At 36.8% G+C, this 20,402-nt stretch overlaps 2 protein-coding genes across 3 annotated transcripts in view; one reads left to right on the top strand and one right to left on the bottom strand.

The window, feature by feature from the left end:
• LOC134790492 (dual specificity calcium/calmodulin-dependent 3',5'-cyclic nucleotide phosphodiesterase 1) overlaps positions 1-20,402 on the top strand; it is a 299,273-nt gene that overhangs the window by 133,641 nt on the left and 145,230 nt on the right. The window lies entirely within an intron of this gene.
• Positions 516-7,253, bottom strand: LOC134791071 (uncharacterized). The gene is made up of 7 exons (XM_063762101.1): positions 7,114-7,253; positions 5,923-5,983; positions 5,132-5,221; positions 4,277-4,306; positions 4,163-4,201; positions 3,311-3,331; positions 516-783 (listed from the first exon to the last, which is right to left on the bottom strand). The coding sequence occupies exons 1-7, from the start codon at positions 7,141-7,143 to the stop codon at positions 665-667; spliced, it is 390 nt and encodes a 129-aa protein (XP_063618171.1). The 5' UTR covers positions 7,144-7,253; the 3' UTR covers positions 516-664.

Raw genomic sequence — 20,402 nt, forward strand, 5'->3', positions numbered from 1 at the left:
TCAATTTAGCTTTGTGCTACTTTAAACATAATGTTTAAAAAAATATCTATTTGATTTCTGTAGGTAGAGGAGTTCGGGCTTATAATTTTACCTACAATATTAACCTTACTAGAATGTTCCTTCTCTCTCTCTCTGCCTCTTCAGGAAGCGTATTCTGATTCTGTCAGTTGTTCGGAGCTGTCAAATTTTGCTTTTAACTGACAGGCTGATATCGTCCGGCGGACTGGTAATCAGTGGGACCCTTTAAGCATAAATTTGTAAATACAGCAATGATGCAGTATCTACAGTAAGCATCGTAGTGTTTTTGTAAGCTTAGCTGCGGGTAGTGAAGTTAACTTTTTGGCTTTCTTCCAAAACCTTAAATCAACTGTTAGAGAAACCACTAATTTTAAAATTTATAACCCAGATACCTACTACAAAAAGGTAATGAAAACTGGGCGTTTTCAGTAAGGTAATGAAATCTGCAATGTTGATGATGAAGGCGCCTTTTAAATGACCTTTCTTATATCATTACAGAAAATGTCATTTATTGAAAATTTAAGATTGACAAACAACGTAACACAAATTATTTTATAATAATGCAATATAATACTACTTAAAACATAAGAATTTTAAGTAACAGTGTACCAAGGAAACGAGATAAATACAGTACCTAGTGTCTTATTTACAAAATTATGTAAAGCTGGGCATCGTCTCGCCGTGACGATTTTCGTTGTACTCCCTGCATACCGAATTTTTTCAAGTGAGTTATAAGATTGTTTAACCCTTGCAACTGATCTTCCTCTGAAACAAAAAAAGAGAATTTACAAAACAAGACTCATTTATAGTTGCATTGATATGTAAAGGCTGACTCACGCTAGACTGGGCCGGGCCGGGCCGGAGCTACCGGCGCTTCGTTTTCGATGGAAAGCACCACGTGATCACCGATCAGCCGTAATAGAAAATGACATGTTGGACGCCTCGGTGTCGGGTCGGGCACGGCCCGGTTTAGGGTGTCATCCTTAACACGGTCATGGAAATTATACCATCTACTTATTATATAATTAACCCTTAAATGCATAGTGTTGCCAAATGTGACGTTCCACGGGAAAAGGTACCTTATGAGGGTTTCTAGTTTCGGAGATATGAAATGTTTTGTAAAGAGGTGAAAAAATGCTAAATTTTTTTTTATTGTGTGATCTGAAACCTTAATGCGTAACGTTTGTTTACCTGTTTTTATTTTTGTTATAAGTTAGTTATAAGCCTAGTAATGTCGTCTCAGAGTTTAGTAGAAAAGGTACCTTATGGAAAAAAGATTGAAAATTCCCAAAAAGACTAGTCAATACGGGAAAAGAAGTTTGGTAGAGAACTGTATTAGCATTCTGCAAAACTAATTTGATAATTTCAGTTCTGGTTGGGGCGCCTCGCAAATATTATAACCGTACATAGACCGACATCACAAATCCAAGTAGCCTGCTATTATACCAAAGTTACTCTCGTCAAGTCTTTCTTAACTAGAATAATCTTCATTTGGTTTGGTCGCATGCAATAAATCAGCCATTGGTTTGCTGAAAAATGCCAATACCCGACGCATTACCTTATGGAATATCTGAGGTCATTGACCTCAATGCCGCTTATCTTCAATAGAAACCGAAATATATTATTGATAAGAAATAGACGATTTATACCATTACCAAAATATTATTAGTTTATCCTAACTGTTCCATCATCATCATCATGCCTCATCATGTAACTTAATCACAAGGTACCTTTTCATTACATACAAATTATTGGTCTTTTTTAAGATTATTATGACGAGGAACTAATTCAATTTGGGGTAGTTTAATGTAAATTAATATTTTCTATTCATAAAAGATAAACTGTAATATGATTGATATTTTGTAGTGATGTATTATTAGATTTATTTCCATAAGGTACCTTTTCGTAAATGTATGGAGCAAATACTGTTATTGTTATGTAAGTTTAAAGTGGCATAAGGGGTTAAATATAGTATTTAGTTGGGGTTTTAGGATTTATTTCATTTGAATGACAGAATTTCTTTCATATGTGCTCAGAAAAATTGATTGTGTGTGACATTAAAAGTAAAAATATTCAATTTTGTGATTTTATATGAAAAAGTCAGGAAATACATTTTCACCTCTAAATCGGTATTGTTTTTTACTTAAACTGTCTGTCAGTGTCGTTTTCTAATAGATAAAATTTAAATCTTGAGAGCTCATTGCAATCAATCGTGAAAATGAAATAAAACTTTATTTTCAAGAGATTGGTTAATTATACACATAAATCAGTCGATATCAAAAGTTTCTATTTGCATTACAGAACAAGTCGCAATATTTTTTTAATCTCAGATATATAAGGTATTATTATTTGTAGTCAACTATGTAACTTACTTCAGGAACATAGTTTTTTAGGCGGCTAAACTTAAAACTTCTCTATCGTAAAGTTGCTCATTTCACAACATTATTTTCAAAAAATCATATCTCTGTAACTACGCAACCTAGAAGGTTGATCTTTTGTGTTATCGATAGCTTATTTATTGTAGATTACTGGGGTATGCATAACTCCATACCCGCCATAAGGTACCTTTGACCGTGGGACGTCACAAATGTCTACAAAGCATTAGACAGTGCACAGATAAAAAAAAAGGCTTACGTTCTTGAACGCACCTTTAAACCAAACCTCAAGTAGTAGGGTGATGATTTAAGGGTTAAATTTATAAAAATTACATTCGTTTTAAGACGAAAAGTCGGAAAGCTTGGAAAAATTCAGAAGTTGATAATTGTTTGTATGTGATTTTGAACGGTGTTTTCGGGGTTTGTAATTATTTTATATTTAAAAACTTTATCATAGGTATATCACAAATAGTGTACCTTTCTAATGGTAGTAATAAATTTCATATATCTATTACTGAAAATTACATACATATTTACATAAATATGATTTAGCCAATTCAACTTCTAACACTGATTTCGCAGTGAAAAACGAAGTAATTTTTTTTTACTATTTTTCCTAGAATCGTCAAACATTTATGTGATATATATATTAATTTCGGGCAAAAAGAAAAAATCATGCATTTAAGGGTTAAATTATTACAAGCAATTGCATGTTAAAACATGTAAATAAAAAAACTGTTGAGTAAAAATTACGTCACGATACATTCTTCAATATGAATATACATATATGATGGTATTTATTACATATGTCATGTATGGTGGTATATCAAACAATTGGCCAAAAAAAGATAAAATCTAGCGCACAGTTGTAGGTACTCATATAACGTATGAAATGCTTAAGTAGGTATAATACTAACCATCTTTTTTAATCATATCATCTGAAAAAAAAGACCACTAGTAAAACAAATAGGTAATTGCTCTTAAAGATAGATGCAAATGAAAATAAAGTTTTTCTTTTTATATTTAAACATAATGCTTTTGTATATTTCGTATTCTTAATCTTACTACGAGTATAAAACATCAGGTGGGGAATTCAGTAACGTCTTCAACGTAGTACTTCAAAAAATATTATATATTATTCTTAATCTTTATTCTTTATTCAGGCAAACACTAAGTATAAGTTTACAGCTACAGCCAAGACACTTATACCTACTGTTAATACATATGTAGTCAGTATCATAAAATTAGTACACTTGTATTACACACATTATACACTTTTCGAACTTTCTCTAGAATTAAACATACATATTATTATGTCTTACTAAGTTACATAGAGATTTAAAAAAAAATCTGATATTCGGCTCGATCCGGAAAATGAATTAGATTTCTACTAGACTTCAACAAGTTACGATACGGATAATTTAAAGATATTTGTAAGATAGATATGTCAAATTTGACATTTCTGCAATTCTGGAGGTCCTCTTGAACGATTTCGACAAGTTATGACTTAGATATCCAAGTCACATCTAGTCAATGTCTAATGTAGATCTAGTTGATCTCTAAATCGTCTCAAGATCTTGTGATTATCTCGAAATCCGAATAGGCCTGATTAAGTAACATAGGTAGGTAGAGTTTAAAAATTTTACCAAGACAATCCCTAAAACCTGAGTTTGTCTTCATAAATCTAAATACAAATTGATTATCAAATATGTTTAGGTAAGTATACCGGGTGTGGCCTGTAACACAAAGCAGGTATTTAATTAACTTACGGAATAGTGTTTTAGCATCTTTAATTGCTGTGTCCTTTGCTGCGGAAGTAATGTTTATTTTAATACAGCGTAATAATTACCTATGTGTTTATGTTCACAAGTAATCTTTCTTACCCATCTGCACAATGTTGTAATGTGCTATAGCTGTAAACAATATTGTTCTTTAGATTTAACTTTGTGATTTCAAGTATAAATATTTTTTTCATTAAAAAAAAAAGTTAAATGTGTACACATTTTTATCAAATACTAGCGACCCGCCCCGGCTTCGCACGGGTTAACAAATTATACAAAAACCTTCCTCAAAAATCACTCTATCAATAGGTGAAAACCGCATGAAAATTCGTTCAGTAGTTTTTGAGTTTATCGCTGACATACATAACAGACGCGGCAGGGGACTTTGTTTTATAAGGTGGGTTAATTTGATTTCTTCCCAAGGTTGCGTATACTCGTAGATGGCAGCACCAATTTCTCTCACCATATTGTGATTCCGTAAGGGATTCGTTTAGGAGGTGCAAGCATGTACCTACTACTACGCCTAGTCTTACTAAGATGGCATATAGTTGAGAAATTGGGACCGGTTCCGCCGTGGCGAGGTGGCGTAGGGGTTCGTGGCGTTAGCTCGGATAGCTAATGACGCCAGTTCGAATCCGGCTTTCACCACTGGAGGGCTTCGTCACTTTTTCTTTAATATATATATATGACATCTATTTCAGTTTATAATTTGTGTACTCGAACTTCGTTACTATATGTATTTTACTGTTAACATCATCTTAGCAAAATCAGAGTGAATAACTAGACAGGGACGGAATTGACATGAAGAAAGTTTAAGCCCTGGAGATATACATAGGTTACTATTTCTAAGACTAGATAGCAGATACACGCCACAATACGATAGTAGAAAACTGTATTCATTAAAAAGATATGGGTACTTTAAATTGTGCGACACAATGGCAATGAAATATATTATACCTTGTTGAGTTTCCTTAGACTCATCCGATAAGTTAATGCCTTGAAGCATTTTCTTCAAATCCATTTCTTTCGATTCTGATTCTGAGGAAGCTGAAATTCAACAAGCTCTGCTTATGTTCTTTTATACTATGCCGGTGGGAAACAAGCCCCGTAGCCCATGAAAACTCAGGGTTTCACATTCACGTTCCTGTGGGCCTAACAAGTGGAAATCGCTGATATAAAACGTCAATTGAAAGTGAAAAAAAAGGAAATAATCTCGTGAACTTTTGTTGCATGTGTCTTCCTGATATCTTAATCGAAATCTATTTCAAAACTTATTGTGTAAGGACTTGTTCTGAGGTTGACGCCGTACGTTTCGTTCTTTTTTTAAAGAAATAAATACCTGTTGCAGTGATTATTAATGTTATTATACAGACAGCAGCAGAAGTTGCTAAGCAGGCCAGGTGTCCTTGACACGACTTTATTGTTAAGAGAATAAGAGCGTGTCAAGGTGATTTTGAACACCTCGCCCGTTAAGCAACTTCTACTCCTGACTGTAAAACGTGAGGCTAGCGCTACGCAGCGTGCGGCAAAAAACAGACACAACATAGGGAACTAACAGGTGTACCTATTCTAATTTAAATTAAAGGATTATGAATTCTATCTGGATTAGATATGAATCGGATCTGTCAGTGTCAAAAGTGACATTTCTTCAACTTTTGACTCTGACAGATCCGATCCATATCTAATCCAGATATAATTCATAATCCTTTAATTAGAATTAGAATACGCCTGTTTGTCCTAAAACTCACAACTGTCACTGCTGCTTGGCATCGCGATTACAAAGTGCCAGGTGATCGATGTTATCTGCAACTAACATAAAAAGCTTAAAATTGCAAATACTTTAAGGCCGAGGGGGTGATAATGTGTCATTTCCCCTGCGCTCCAAAAGAGTGTCCTTGTTGTCTGTTTATTTTTCTTGTTCTGTCAGAACTTGCAGTAGGTAGAATAGTTATTTGTACAACAAGAGATCAAAGTTTGATATTTCTTCGAGTGCTTATTTTGAGTCCCGTGCAAGCAAAAGATTCTATAATAGATTCACGAGCGTAGCGAGTGAATCTAATTTAGAATCTTGAGCGTAGTAAGGGATTCAAAAGCGCACGAGATGTAAATAACTTTGATCTCGTGTTGTACACAACATTTTTCACCCTAAGCAGTGAGAACATACCTAGAGGGACAGAGATAATAGAACCCAAGTATATCGAACTTGTATTAGACCCCGCATGTTGAAATGACATTTGACTATAAAGGTCACTTGAATGTCATTTTGTCTCACTCATTGAGCAAAATCGCATTTTGCTCACTGAGTGAGACAAAATGACTCAGTGAGAAAAATCGCATTTTGCTCACTGTTTTTAAGAAGCAAAGTACCCTTGTTCGAGCTGCTGAGGTGAAAAAACCATTAAATAACTAAAATTTTAAATCCTTGGGGGCAATTTTGACTGCGGGTACTTTTCAACTAATCCAAATATCTTCCATGTTTTACATTATTAACTAGAGTCCCGCACAACACACAACACATCTTTTTCGCTATCTGTACGGATATGATGGTCGTTCTTGTCTACGTGATAGCGTGATAAAACTGAGTCCGTCACTTTCTATCCCAAGGTGTTAAAAAGTGACAGTTAATTTATCACGTGGATAAAGATGGATAAAGCCATCCATTACGCCGGTTGGACATATATGGCACTCTAGTTAATAATGTAAAACATGGAAGATATTGCGATTAGTTGAAATTTACCCGCAGTCGAAATTGCCACCTGCACCTTATGTAAATTTTGTAGGAGTAATCCGCTAATATTCAATTTTACCTCATTTGTTTTGTACAAATAAAAAATAGGAAAAGATTATATAAAAAAATCACAAGATCAAATAATCTTAACTCAAACAAATATCAAGGAAAAGAGAAAAATATTTAATTCTAAAGCATCCTCTGTACTCACTACGCAAAAGAGGTACGTCTTCAATATCATTTTCAGAGGTTTAATACCAAACGTTGATTAATATTGACGGCTCTTTGTGGGGATTAATTAAACCCTTACAGCGGTTACTTCGCTCTAATTAATTAAAAGTTGAATTGCTAACGCAGTAGAACGCTCTTATCACTGGAAATCACAGTGTAAATAAATCAGTAGGGCAATATTATATCGAAGGAACGAATAGTAGACTATGCAGAAATACAATTATACAAAAACGATTTATACGCGAACGAAGTCGCGGACAGGTAGTAGCAGAATGAATACTATAAATATAACACCTTTTAACCTTTTCGACGCCATGTCAAACACAAAAGCTATCGCAGACGCCACGTCACCGAAGTGTCAAAACTGAAATTGAACTTTATGCATATGCACGTAGGTCTATGTTGCTCTGTGGTTTGTGACCGATTAATCAGTCTTTGGCGTTGAACCTGCGGTGCGGATATATCGGTCATTGGCGTCCAAAAGGTTAATACATCTTTAACTTAAACATGACCATGTTATAAATGTATTCAGGCCCTACCTCTTACCGGTATAACTTTAAACCTCGTTATTCATTAAAGTGTACAAGCCTTAATAAGTTAATTTATCTCTTTCTTTCAAATACGTAAGTCAAAATGACAAAATGTGGCTTTCCATCAAAGAAGGGTCCTTATGCTTCAAGTGCATAAGTACCTACGTTTCTATCAGAAATTCTGATAGAACCGTCATTATTGCAGATGAAGCATAAGGATCATCCGCTGATGGAAAGCCACAAATATAAGATAAACGATTAATACCTAAAGACCTAAATTAAGGTTGTAGCGCGTTTATGATTAACGCCAAAAGTCTGTAAACCCCTTAACTCCTTTTCGTGATGAAAAGTATCCTAAGTTTTACGTGTTTATTAATTCGAAATACTATGCAAACGTCCATACATTATATTTCACATTTAAAATAATATAATTAAATAGCAGTGCGGCATAAATAGTGCGGCAAAATGACTTAATGCTGATACTGATGGTAAAACTGCGCATTCTGAAGCAAGATAATAAAAACAGTTTTACTGCCATTTTATACTGTCGTTACTGCTTATACCGACGCATAAACCAATGAATGCTCATCTAGGTTATAAATAAGTATTAAAATAATGTACTTCACTCCTTTATTTTGGTTATGAGTATTTATTTTAAGTATAAGTATACAGCTTTAGGAATTAATATCTATATATCTATTTATATTATATGTTGAGTATTTATTTATTTTTATTTATACCTATATATATATATATGTATTCTTGTATTGTTATATTTCTATTTACTTATGTATATTTGGAGTAATGTGTATTCAAAACGTGCATTTTATTTATTTTAGGGATTGTACACTTTTGCTTTTGTTTGTCATTCATCGTTACTTCTGTCCTACTCATTTCCTCAAAGGTTAACTGGAAGAGATCCCATTCAGGGATAAGTTCGCCTTTGTTGTATTTAATTGACTCTGTAACTGTGTTTCTCGTGTTTATATTTCTATGTAAAATAAAGTAAATACATACATACATACATATACAGCCTTGTAAATCTCGTTAATTCTATTGATTGTAGTTTTGGATGAATCACGGTTAGTTTCAGTAGACTTATATCGACCGGGATATGATCCGTGATTACCTTTTGTATTGTTTTCGAGCTCCCGATATTTCGACGCAGTAACATGCATCTTGTTCACGGGTAACTCATGACAATACAATTGGTAATCACGGTTCATATCCCGGTCGATATAAGTCTAATTCTATTTAGCCGGAGATCTAAGGTCCACCACCTTGCATTTTGGAGACAAAGCAAACCGCTTGGAACAGGTGTTCCTGGGGGTGATCTGAGCTGATTAAGCCCGGTTGCCAAGAGGTTCCCCCAGCAGGTGGGCAGGGGAGGGGGGGTAAAAGTGCCTCCGGCGCGCCTCACTCTAAGCTTTATATCTGCATACATCTCGCAACTATATCAAGTTTGGTGTCTTTTTCGTGTAATTCGAGGATGAAGAATTCATTTCTGTGACTAAATTTTCACTCACCGATACAAAAAATTCGAGAAATTTAAAATTCAAAAAAAATCTTAAGATTTTTTTTTCGTAAATCCTCTAAAAAATTTAAACTATGAGGATTTGCTCTAGAAAAAAAATACCTGTGAATAGCCCAGTTATCCTACTATACAGAATAGTAAACTTGTCAAACATATTTTTTCATAACTCTGTTAAAAAAAATGTTTTGTGTCGCGCGGCGTACCTGCATTGTAAGAGCGGTATGCAGCGTTTAGGATTTTTAAGTATGTTTAGATGATTTCTGATAAGTTGTTATTCTTCTGGTTGTAGATTACATTAATAAATTACTTCTGGACGAGATATATATACAAATATAAATTAAATATATAAATAAAGATGTTGGGAAAACTTTCGCCAACAGAGTTAAGTACAGTGGAACCTGGATAATTGCAATTTCAAGGGACCGGCCATTTTTTGTCAATTAACCAGGTTTTTCATTTAAGGGTCGTGTCAATTAACGAGGTTCACAAAATCGTTGTGTCAATTATAGAGGTTTTCATTAATAGAGGTTGCGTTCTGACAAATTTCTTTTATGGCGGTGCAATTAACCATTGAAAGTAGATTTACACGCTTACGTTCTGGGTTTCTGGTCTATATATAGCTTCTGTCTATACTTGCACTTTTACACTACATTAATTACTACTTTATTTTCTTATTAATCATTTGGGTTTAAAAAATTCCCTTGAATTGTAGAAGAAAGTTTTATTGGAATGTAAAAAGCATACTTTGTTTTTGATTTAATTAAAACTATTTCACCTACTACAGGCTGTGATAGGTACCCAATAAATAAATTGAATTCTGGATGGAGATATAAATAAAATGATCATTGCTATTAAAATATTGTTTCTGCTGTCTACAACTACATTATTTCAATTACAGAGGTAATAAGTAAGACTCGTTTCAATAATAGAGGTAAAAAGAAGAGCAAAAATAACGGTTTTTTTAGCACAGTGTCAATTATAGAGGTCTTAGTTGCGACGTGGTCAATTACAGAGGCAAAATTACGAAAAGCCCTAAAATCTAAATTGCAATTATAGAGGTTCCAAAATTTCAATTATAGAGGCCTTTTGGTCAAGGGACCGGGACCGGACTTTTGGTTGCAATTATTGAGGTTTTCCATTTATCCAGGTGCCAATTAACCAGGTTTCACTGTATTATAAATGTGATAAAATTAACATTATTATTTGTATGTCTTTTCCATATCTCGGGACCATGGGGTCCCGGACCTTTGGGAGGCGTACCTGGGGACGAAGCCAACAGCGCAGAGGCCCTTTAAGGCACGTTAATCTAAAAGCAAGGGATACATGTGGTGGATACTATCCCCGAACGCACAATGTGATACATCCGGAGATGGTCCCCGCCAGGTGCAAAGACTATTGCAGTGCAGCACTTTTGTGCTGCGATGGGAACTAAGGTCATGGGCTATAGATTTGAAAGTTGGATGGACTGGCTAATGGGCTATGGGAGAGACTAGCGGACACCTGCCGTGACAATCAGTCTCAAAATTGTAAATGACAGGTGGTGACTCGCCAACTCATTGGCTCATCGGCTCATTGTTCAATGGAGTGGCAACACTTTGGAGTGGCTGTGAGGTTGTGGAGAGGTGAGTCTGCGGTAGCCAGATCCCGGTAATCCGTTCAGCAGGCCGCCGGCGTTATGACATTTTACACTTCCAACCTGGAGCATAGGTCCCGCTCTTGCGACTCCATTCTGGCCGGCCTATCAAGGCAAGCACAGAGGCGAGGGCCAGATGACAGGGTCATCTGGAATAGGGGTCCGCGGTGTAGTCACTCACCATCAGCTCGCCACAAGCTGCCCCCGCGGGACATTATTATTATTATTGTGGTGTTGTGGGCCTTTGAGTGTCGCATTGACCAGCATTGATCTATTGTGACGGCCCTTTAAGTTCATTACTAATGCCCGTTGCATCCAGAAAGTTCCAGATTCTTTGGGCCGTAATGTTTTGTACCTCATAGGGTTGCACTACGTGTCGCCCTAGGGTGCTGATTGTCACGGTAGGTAGGTACTTCTTTTTGACATTAGTAGTCCACAAGAACAGAGAATGTGCATTGCAGTCTCCTCTGACTCCTGACAGAACCTGCATGTCGCATCTTGTTTCTTGCCAATTTGAAACATATGTTTGTTCAACTTGCAGTGTCCAGTCAGTATTCTGGTCACCGCGCAGGTTTTGTGCCTTTTGAGTCTTAAAAGCTCCTTAGCAGTTTTGCTGTTGAACCCTTTGATCAGAGCTTTCGAGTGTACTTGTCCTTTAACGAACTTCCACCAATCGATTGCTCTCGTTTTTTCTAAGTTGCTGAGCAGAGAATATGCATCTCGTTTTGTGCTTCCACAGAAGGGTTCTGGGCCGACCAAGGGTGTGTCTGCGCCCTTTCTAGCAAGTTCGTCCGCTTCTTCGTTTCCGTTAATGTCGGAGTGCCCTGGTACCCATCTAAGTGTAACTTTGTTGGAGTAAGCCAGTGCATTCAGGTTTGTTTTACAGTTCTGGACTAGTTTTGAGTTTGACTCAAGGGATTCTAGTGCCAGCGGAGCAGCCTGGCTGTCTGAGTTGATGTAGATAAGCTGGTGTCTTAGGTTTCTATCCAGGTTGATCTCCGCACATTTGTTGATGGCGAAGACTTCTGCCTGGAAGATTGAGGCCAGTGTGCCCATGCTGACGCTAGCTCTGAGCTTAGATCTCTCACCATAGATCCCACATCATACATCATTGCCTTTCTTGGAAGCATCTGTATACCAGATGTTGCTTCCCTCTTCGACGTACATTTGGTTGTTGATCCATTTGTCTCTAGGAGGTATTTCTACTGTGTACAGTTTGGTGAGATGACATTCGGTGTGCGTGTCATCAGTGGGCATGCTAAGGGCTCTATTCGCAAAAACCCAGGCCTTTAGATTGGTTAATGCCTGAGAGCGCCATTTTGGCCTGTTTAGCGTGCATATTCTGTAGACGCACTGCTTGGCCTCCTTTTGCACCTGCAAGTGGAGTGGTATGATGTCCAGCAGTGCATCTAGGGCCGCTCTCGGTGTCGAGGAGTATGCGCCTGTTACTGTTAAACAAGCCCTTCGTTGCAGGCAGTTTAGAGTGTCTATTGCTGTCTTTTGGCTGGTTTTGTTACACCAGACTGCGGAGGCGTAGGTGACAATTGGCCTCACTACCGCTGTGTATAACCACATAGCAATTTGGGTCTTAAGCCCCATCTTACCCCTGCCATTCGACAGCATGACCACATGGCCATTTTCGCTTTTTGTATAATGCTTCTCAGGTGAGGGTTCCAAGTTAACTTTTGGTCGAAGGTGACCCCTAGATACTTGACCTCTGCCGAGAACGGTATTATTTATCCATTAGGTCTTGGTTTTGTGAGTTTATCGAGCTTCCGTTTCCTTGTAAATGGTTAAATGGCTATTACAGTCTTGCTCGGATTAATGGACAAGTCATTTTCTCTACACCATTTGAATATTGTGTTTAGAGCTCCTTGCATTAGGTTGGATATTGTGTTGAGGTAAGGGCCTTTGACGATGACTACAAGGTCGTCGGCATATCCTTGTGTATCAAAGTCTTGGCCTGACATGATTGCAAGAAGTTGGTCCAATGCTAGGGTTCATAATAGTGGGGATAAAACGCCACCTTGTAGGCACCCTTTACTGGTATAAAATTCATGCTCTATATATAATATTGATGGTCAGAGTGGCTACTCTGTTCGAGAGCATGCTATGTACCCATCTGGTGGTTTCGTCTACTCCCTTTGATTTCATACCATTGAGTATGGTCTCTGTGGGCGTATTGTCGAAAGCACCTTCAACATCAAGGAACGCACATAGAGCGGTTTGCTTTTCCTCTAGGGTTTTCTGCACCTTGTCAACCAGGTTGACAAGGTGCAGAAATTATTTCGGCGACACGGCGGTTTTCAGTTGTGTCGCATGTTCCGGTGTAGGATTTGGTCTATGTTTGGGGACATATTATAGCCCCTCAGCAACAGCCACCATGCCCTGCTGACTGGGGCTGGTCCAAACAACATGGTTAATGGGAGCCCATATGGACAAGTCTACCTGCGGCGGCTGCTGCTTGTTTAGAGCTTATTCGTTGCCGCTGCAAAACAAAATGCGCAGGGAGGTGCAACTGCGTTAAAAAAAACCTAATATATTTGTATATATATCACGTCCAGAAGTAATTTATTAATGTAATCTACCACCAGAAGAATAACAACTTATCAGAAATCATCTAAACATACTTAAAAATCCTAAACGTTGCATACCACTCTTACAATGCAGGTACGCCGCGCGACACAAAACATTTATTTTAACAGAGTTATGAAAAAAAATGTTTGACAAGTTTACTATTCTGTATAGTAGGAGAACTGGGCTATTCACAGGTATTTTTTTCTAGAGCAAATCCTCATAGTATACATTTTGTAGAGGATTTTCGAAAAAAAAATTCTAAAGATTTTTTTTGAGTTTTGAATTTTTCGAATTTTTTGTATGGGTGAGTAAAAATTTAGTCACAGAAATGAATTTTTCATCCTCTAATTATACGAAAATGACACCAAACTTGATATAGTTGCGAGATGTATGCAGATATAAAGCTTAGAGTGAGGCGCGCCGGAAGCACTTTTACCCCCCCTCCCCTGCCCACCTACTGGGGGGAACCTCTTGGCAACCGGGCTTAATCAGCTCAGGTCACCCCCAGGAACACCTGTTCCAAGCGGTTTGCTTTGTCTCCAAAATGCAAGGTCCCCTTAGAAAACGGGACCTTAGATCTCCTGCTAATTGTTTTATTTTAGTATAAGTACATTCTACTGATGAAAATGGAAATAAATTGAGTTCTATTGACTGGGAGTTGTTATTACTTATTAACCTCTTATTTGTGCAGGATAAGGATCCTGACCGAATTTTTAGTCAACTTTTTTAATTTTTTCGAGAATGATTTTTTCTGCTCTACACAGCACAATCGAGGTATAAATCCACGATTTTTGATCAGTACTCATGAAAGGTTAAGACTTTTGATAAGTGCACTTTGCTTAGTTCTTATAAAAAATATTAATTGGTTATAAAAATGTTTTCCCCGTGTCTGAAATAGGGTAACGATATCACTTTTGTCACTTGCCTCTGCAACGACGAAAGTCACAGGGAAAAACAAGTACTGAATAAATAAGAAAAACTGTAAGTTTTTGTAACAAATATGTCTTATTACGTCAGATCTCACTGCACTACAAACTGCACGTCGTAGTCACCTAACTACTATGGACTATTTGCTATTACGTCAGTGCTGCAGGTGGCCTAAAGGCAATTGGGCATGCCGTGATGCACACAATGACATGAGAAGATGCCTTGGGCCACGTGCAGTAATGATATGGAAATCAGTTGCCATATGTTACCTTTATACAATTACTTGTATACATATTATAAATTGAAGCGATGGTGACCGAGTGGATCTGACGTCCGACTTTCAATCCGGTGGTCGCGGATTTATCCAAATCCTGACTCATACTATCTGTACTTATGTACGGAATATCATTCAATATTTGCTCCTATCGGTGTGGGAATTCGCATCAATTTGAAGACTACCTTGTACCTATGCTGAGAGTTACTGTAACCACACGTGCCTTATAAATCGAGAAATAAACAGAACAAAAGACAGAGATGATGGACTTTTGATTGGACTTGTATATATGTAGATTGGTATTAAGTATCCATCTCGACACAAACTTATAAACAATATGCTTGCCTTCGCTAGTGATCCAGCAATTGAAAATACCAGTCAATCCGAAATTAGCTCCATTCCTCAAGCTATAAGGTTGAAAGCTGTCTGCCCATGCCATTGAGACTCGCTGCTAATTGTCGAGATGGCGAAGCTACGTATTTACATTTCCATTCGCCGTTTCCCGGGTCCGGGACAACAGGTGACATTTATCGGGAATCGTGAACGTACGTAAATAACGCTGTGTTTACATGTGACCGAAGTGATTTACTTATTAACTGTGCAAGCTGATTTCGTGAACTTAATACTAAATTGGAGTTTCTCTAATTAATTAGAAGGCAGGCCTGCGCGCGTGTTTTACTCATTTTGAACCAATTTGAACACACCTTTTCGCAAATATCAAAATAAGAAAAAATAATGCTGGCAATATTAATTAATGAAATATTGAATTCGTTTTGGTGCAGCTTTAAATGATAATAGATAAATTATTATCGTTTCATATGTGTGTGGTGGTCAAAAAATTTTGCATGGGTCCAAACCTCGGTTGTGTTGTATAGAGCAAAATAAATCTTTCTCAAAAAAAATGGAGAATTAAAAATTCTGTCAGGATCCTCATCATAGACTTGTATAAGTACCTTTTTTATTTCTTGAGGTTAATTGTCATTTGTTACAACTGCTATAAGTTGTAGGAAACCTACTCTCGGCGATAAAATAATATCGATACCTAAAGTGCGTAACTCAAAATGTAAATTAAATACCAAAGTAAGTCAACTTTTATCCCGACTTATAAAAACATCGTCGATAACTTAGTAACAACCTCGCTCACCTCAAAACTCGATTAAGGTACACGTATTGGTATGCAAATAGGATAAAATATGGCACTCTACGGACCCGGTGTAAGATAGGGCTGAGCGTATTTATCGGTACCGTAATACCAAAGAGAATTTGAAATAGAGGCGGCTTGTCAAAGTAAATTATATAGCCACAGTAAATTTACTGCCATCTTTCGACAGAAGATTAAAACTGTTAGAACGCCATTTGAATTTGATCCTTATTCTTTCACTGATATGTGTTAACTTCTTAAATATTAATATTAACGCCATCTACTCATGGCGCCATCTACCCATCGATCATTGTAACATACAACGATCGCATCACCATGTGATTCAGACGTTTCTCCGTTTCATCCATTTTCCACTTGCTAAAATATATTTCTGCTATTAAGAGATTAGATACCTACTACTATTTTTATTCGTTTTTATTAATTGCATTCGCAATGACATCTAGTTTCGTGAAACTAAAATAAATAGAGACAGAGACGGACTAAGATAACTGCATGGCATTTGCAATGTCAAAGTGTCGTAATGTCATCATTAAGTCAAATTTATATGACGTTTATAATAAGATTTCCTGACTTTGTTCTATCATTTCGTAACGAGTCGTATGCGATAGCATATATTATTACTGTATCGATCGATGTATTAATTTACTAATAAGTTTTGTTTTCCTAGTTCAGTATGTAATAAATAATTCATAGAATATTAGTTGGTAACACGTTGTAAAATTTAGAGCTAACCACCAATTGTTTGTTACCCTGTTGCTACTGCTGGGAACCTATAATTGGCTCTCTGTTACTTAGGGCTCATTTAGACGGTGCGAGAAGTCGCATGAGAGTTTCATTACATTGCGGTTTTTGATCGGTCGGTGGAATTGGACTTAACTAACAGTCCGCTATGTCACTAAAATCGCATGCGAGTTTCAGCGCCGTCTAAATCAGCCTTTACATATATAACTATTGTGCAATTGATAGCTGTTGGTTCTCCGAATAATAAATAAATAGGTACTTTAAAAATCCTTGCAAATTCACCTGGTTTTTATGCCAATATGAAACATTTACGGTTTCACATATTTAAAATTTGGTAGAGCCCAGCCCTAAAGTAAGATGTGAATTCGAACCAATATTTACACGTACCTACTCGGCCGGGCCGGCAACATGCCGGATGAATTTATATCCCTTATTAAAATGTATATATCGTACATGTGTGAATGAGTATGTATGAAATATTTATTTACAGATTTAAATAACTCTTTGATGAATGTATTAATGTGCTAATTGGAATATGATCATATTTATTGAATACATTGTGAATGTTTATTATGAAAGTGCTTCAAAATCATAAGGTTTGTGGATGGAGGAAACTCTAACAAGTTTTATGGGTACAACATTTAAAAATTAACATAATTTGTACACAATTATATTATATTATGTAATTACTGGCATCTACCCGCGACTTCGTCTGCGTGAAATGATGATGTTGATTGATAAAAACTGTCCTGTGTCATTCCCCGGGATTCCAACTACTTAACTCCATTCCTGCCCAAATTTCTAAATCGCTTCAGCGGTTTAAGCGGCTCGGAGGAATATATAAATATAATATATCGTCTATGATCTAATCTAATTTAATTTCAATTTTGACATGTAATATGTAATCATATTATAAATAAATGAGTATGAGCATGAGTATGAGTATGAATATGGATTTTATAGGTGATACAAATATCAATTTAGTGTGAAAGTGTTTTTTTTGTAACCTGAATACATAGTAAAAAGGCTACAAAAAACATTTTCCACACTTTACTTGACAGTCTTTTTACAAAATATGTTATTGTTCTCCCTTAGAAAAACAATTATAACGCGTCAACCCGTCAATTTGTTTTTTTAGCACGCGCTTAGCATAATAATTAAGCTTTCAAGAACTTTGTGTGGAAGTAAATAAAACGAGCAGGCTTAACCGAAAATGTGAATGTGCTGATACGAAACAAATCGAATTAACATTGGAATGTAGGTAAAAGTTTCATTTCCAGGCGGGTAAGCGATTCAAAGCTCAGAGTTTATTATTCAGTTTTCAACAATTTTAATAACAACAGTTTTAGTCCGGTGGCCGGCTGCATGAAACAAACCTCATCAAAAAATAGAATATACCTGCCCTGTAGAGGTACCTGACATTTAGTAGCTTCCAACGCACTTGGTCGGCCTAGGCTTAACCTGGCAGATTTTGTACAAATGGCAAAAACGTTGGACAAAAATTCATCAAAAAAAACCTCATCGAAAAATAGAACGAAACTTGTATGGTAGGATACCTGACCTTGAGGACAGTAAAAAAAAATTGGTCGGCCTCACCTTAGCCTGGCAGTTTTTGCAGTCCGACCAGATTTATTGGGTCACGTGAGAGCTACAATTTACCTCATCGAAAAATAGAATGAAACAAACGGATTATAATAGCTAAAATAAGCCTGTTGACGTATGTCTTGGTCGGCCTCACCTTAACCTGGCAGTTTTTGCAGTCCGACCAAATTTATAAAAAAATCATCAAAAATTTTTTATCGAAAAATCGTATGAAACTGGTATGGTACGATGGCTGCCTTTGAGGACAGTAAAAAAAAAGTGGTCGGCCAAATCCTGTGTTGGCAGGTTCCTGTGTCCGACCAATTTTGTGGTACCACGTGAGAGCTACAATTTTACCTCATCGAAAAATAGAATGAAACAAACGGATTATAATAGCTAAAATAAGCCTGTTGACGTATGTCTTGGTCGGCCTCACCTTAACCTGGCAGTTTTTGCAGTCCGACCAAATTTATAAAAAAAACATCAAAAAATTTTTATCGAAAAATCGTATGAAACTTGTATGGTACGATAGCTGCCTTTGAGGACAGTAAAAAAAAAGTGGTTGGCCAAATCCTGTGTTGGCAGGTTCCTGTGTCCGACCAATTTTGTGGTACCACGTGAGAGCTACAATTTACCTCATCGAAAAATACAATGAAACAAACGGATTATAATAGCTAAAATAAGCCTGTTGACGTATGTCTTGGTCGGCCTCACCTTAACCTGGCAGTTTTTGCAGTCCGACCAAATTTATAAAAAAATCATCAAAATTTTTTTATCGAAAAATCGTATGAAACTGGTATGGTACGACGGCTGCCTTTGAGGACAGTAAAAAAAAAGTGGTCGGCCAAATCCTGTGTTGGCAGGTTCCTGTGTCCGGCCAATTTTGTGGTACCACGTGAGAGCTACAATTTTACCTCATCGAAAAATAGAATGAAACAAACGGATTATAATAGCTAAAATAAGCCTGTTGACGTATGTCTTGGTCGGCCTCACCTTAACCTGGCAGTTTTTGCAGTCCGACCAAATTTATAAAAAAAAACATCAAATTTTTTTTATCGAAAAATCGTATGAAACTTGTATGGTACGATAGCTGCCTTTGAGGACAGTAAAAAAAAGTGGTTGGCCAAATCCTGTGTTGGCAGGTTCCTGTGTCCGACCAATTTTGTGGTACCACGTGAGAGCTACAATTTACCTCATCGAAAAATACAATGAAACAAACGGATTATAATAGCTAAAATAAGCCTGTTGACGTATGTCTTGGTCGGCCTCACCTTAACCTGGCAGTTTTTGCAGTCCGACCAAATTTATAAAAAAATCATCAAATTTTTTTTATCGAAAAATCGTATGAAACTGGTATGGTACGATGGCTGCCTTTGAGGACAGTAAAAAAAAAGTGGTCGGCCAAATCCTGTGTTGGCAGGTTCCTGTGTCCGGCCAATTTTGTGGTACCACGTGAGAGCTACAATTTTACCTCATCGAAAAATAGAATGAAACAAACTGATTATAATAGCTAAAATAAGCCTGTTGACGTATGTCTTGGTCGGCCTCACCTTAACCTGGCAGTTTTTGCAGTCCGACCAAATTTATAAAAAAATCATCAAAATTTTTTTATCGAAAAATCGTATGAAACTGGTATGGTACGACGGCTGCCTTTGAGGACAGTAAAAAAAAAGTGGTCGGCCAAATCCTGTGTTGGCAGGTTCCTGTGTCCGGCCAATTTTGTGGTACCACGTGAGAGCTACAATTTTACCTCATCGAAAAATAGAATGAAACAAACGGATTATAATAGCTAAAATAAGCCTGTTGACGTATGTCTTGGTCGGCCTCACCTTAACCTGGCAGTTTTTGCAGTCCGACCAAATTTATAAAAAAAAACATCAAATTTTTTTTATCGAAAAATCGTATGAAACTTGTATGGTACGATAGCTGCCTTTGAGGACAGTAAAAAAAAGTGGTTGGCCAAATCCTGTGTTGGCAGGTTCCTGTGTCCGACCAATTTTGTGGTACCACGTGAGAGCTACAATTTACCTCATCGAAAAATACAATGAAACAAACGGATTATAATAGCTAAAATAAGCCTGTTGACGTATGTCTTGGTCGGCCTCACCTTAACCTGGCAGTTTTTGCAGTCCGACCAAATTTATAAAAAAATCATCAAATTTTTTTTATCGAAAAATCGTATGAAACTGGTATGGTACGATGGCTGCCTTTGAGGACAGTAAAAAAAAAGTGGTCGGCCAAATCCTGTGTTGGCAGGTTCCTGTGTCCGGCCAATTTTGTGGTACCACGTGAGAGCTACAATTTTACCTC

This window comes from Cydia splendana, chromosome 5 (genome assembly GCF_910591565.1).
Source record: "Cydia splendana chromosome 5, ilCydSple1.2, whole genome shotgun sequence".
Taxonomy (NCBI): domain Eukaryota; kingdom Metazoa; phylum Arthropoda; class Insecta; order Lepidoptera; family Tortricidae; genus Cydia; species Cydia splendana.

Excerpts from the sequence above, each read along its gene's own strand:
- LOC134791071 (XM_063762101.1), bottom strand. The coding sequence starts at position 7,143 with ATGATATTGAAGACGTACCTCTTTTGCGTA. Across the intron at positions 5,222-5,922 it reads GCCAAGCAGCAGTGACAGTT|CTTCCTCAGAATCAGAATCG; the intron begins GTGAGTTTTAGG and ends GTTGAATTTCAG. Across the intron at positions 784-3,310 it reads TGATATGATTAAAAAAGATG|AGGAAGATCAGTTGCAAGGG; the intron begins GTTAGTATTATA and ends TTTTTGTTTCAG.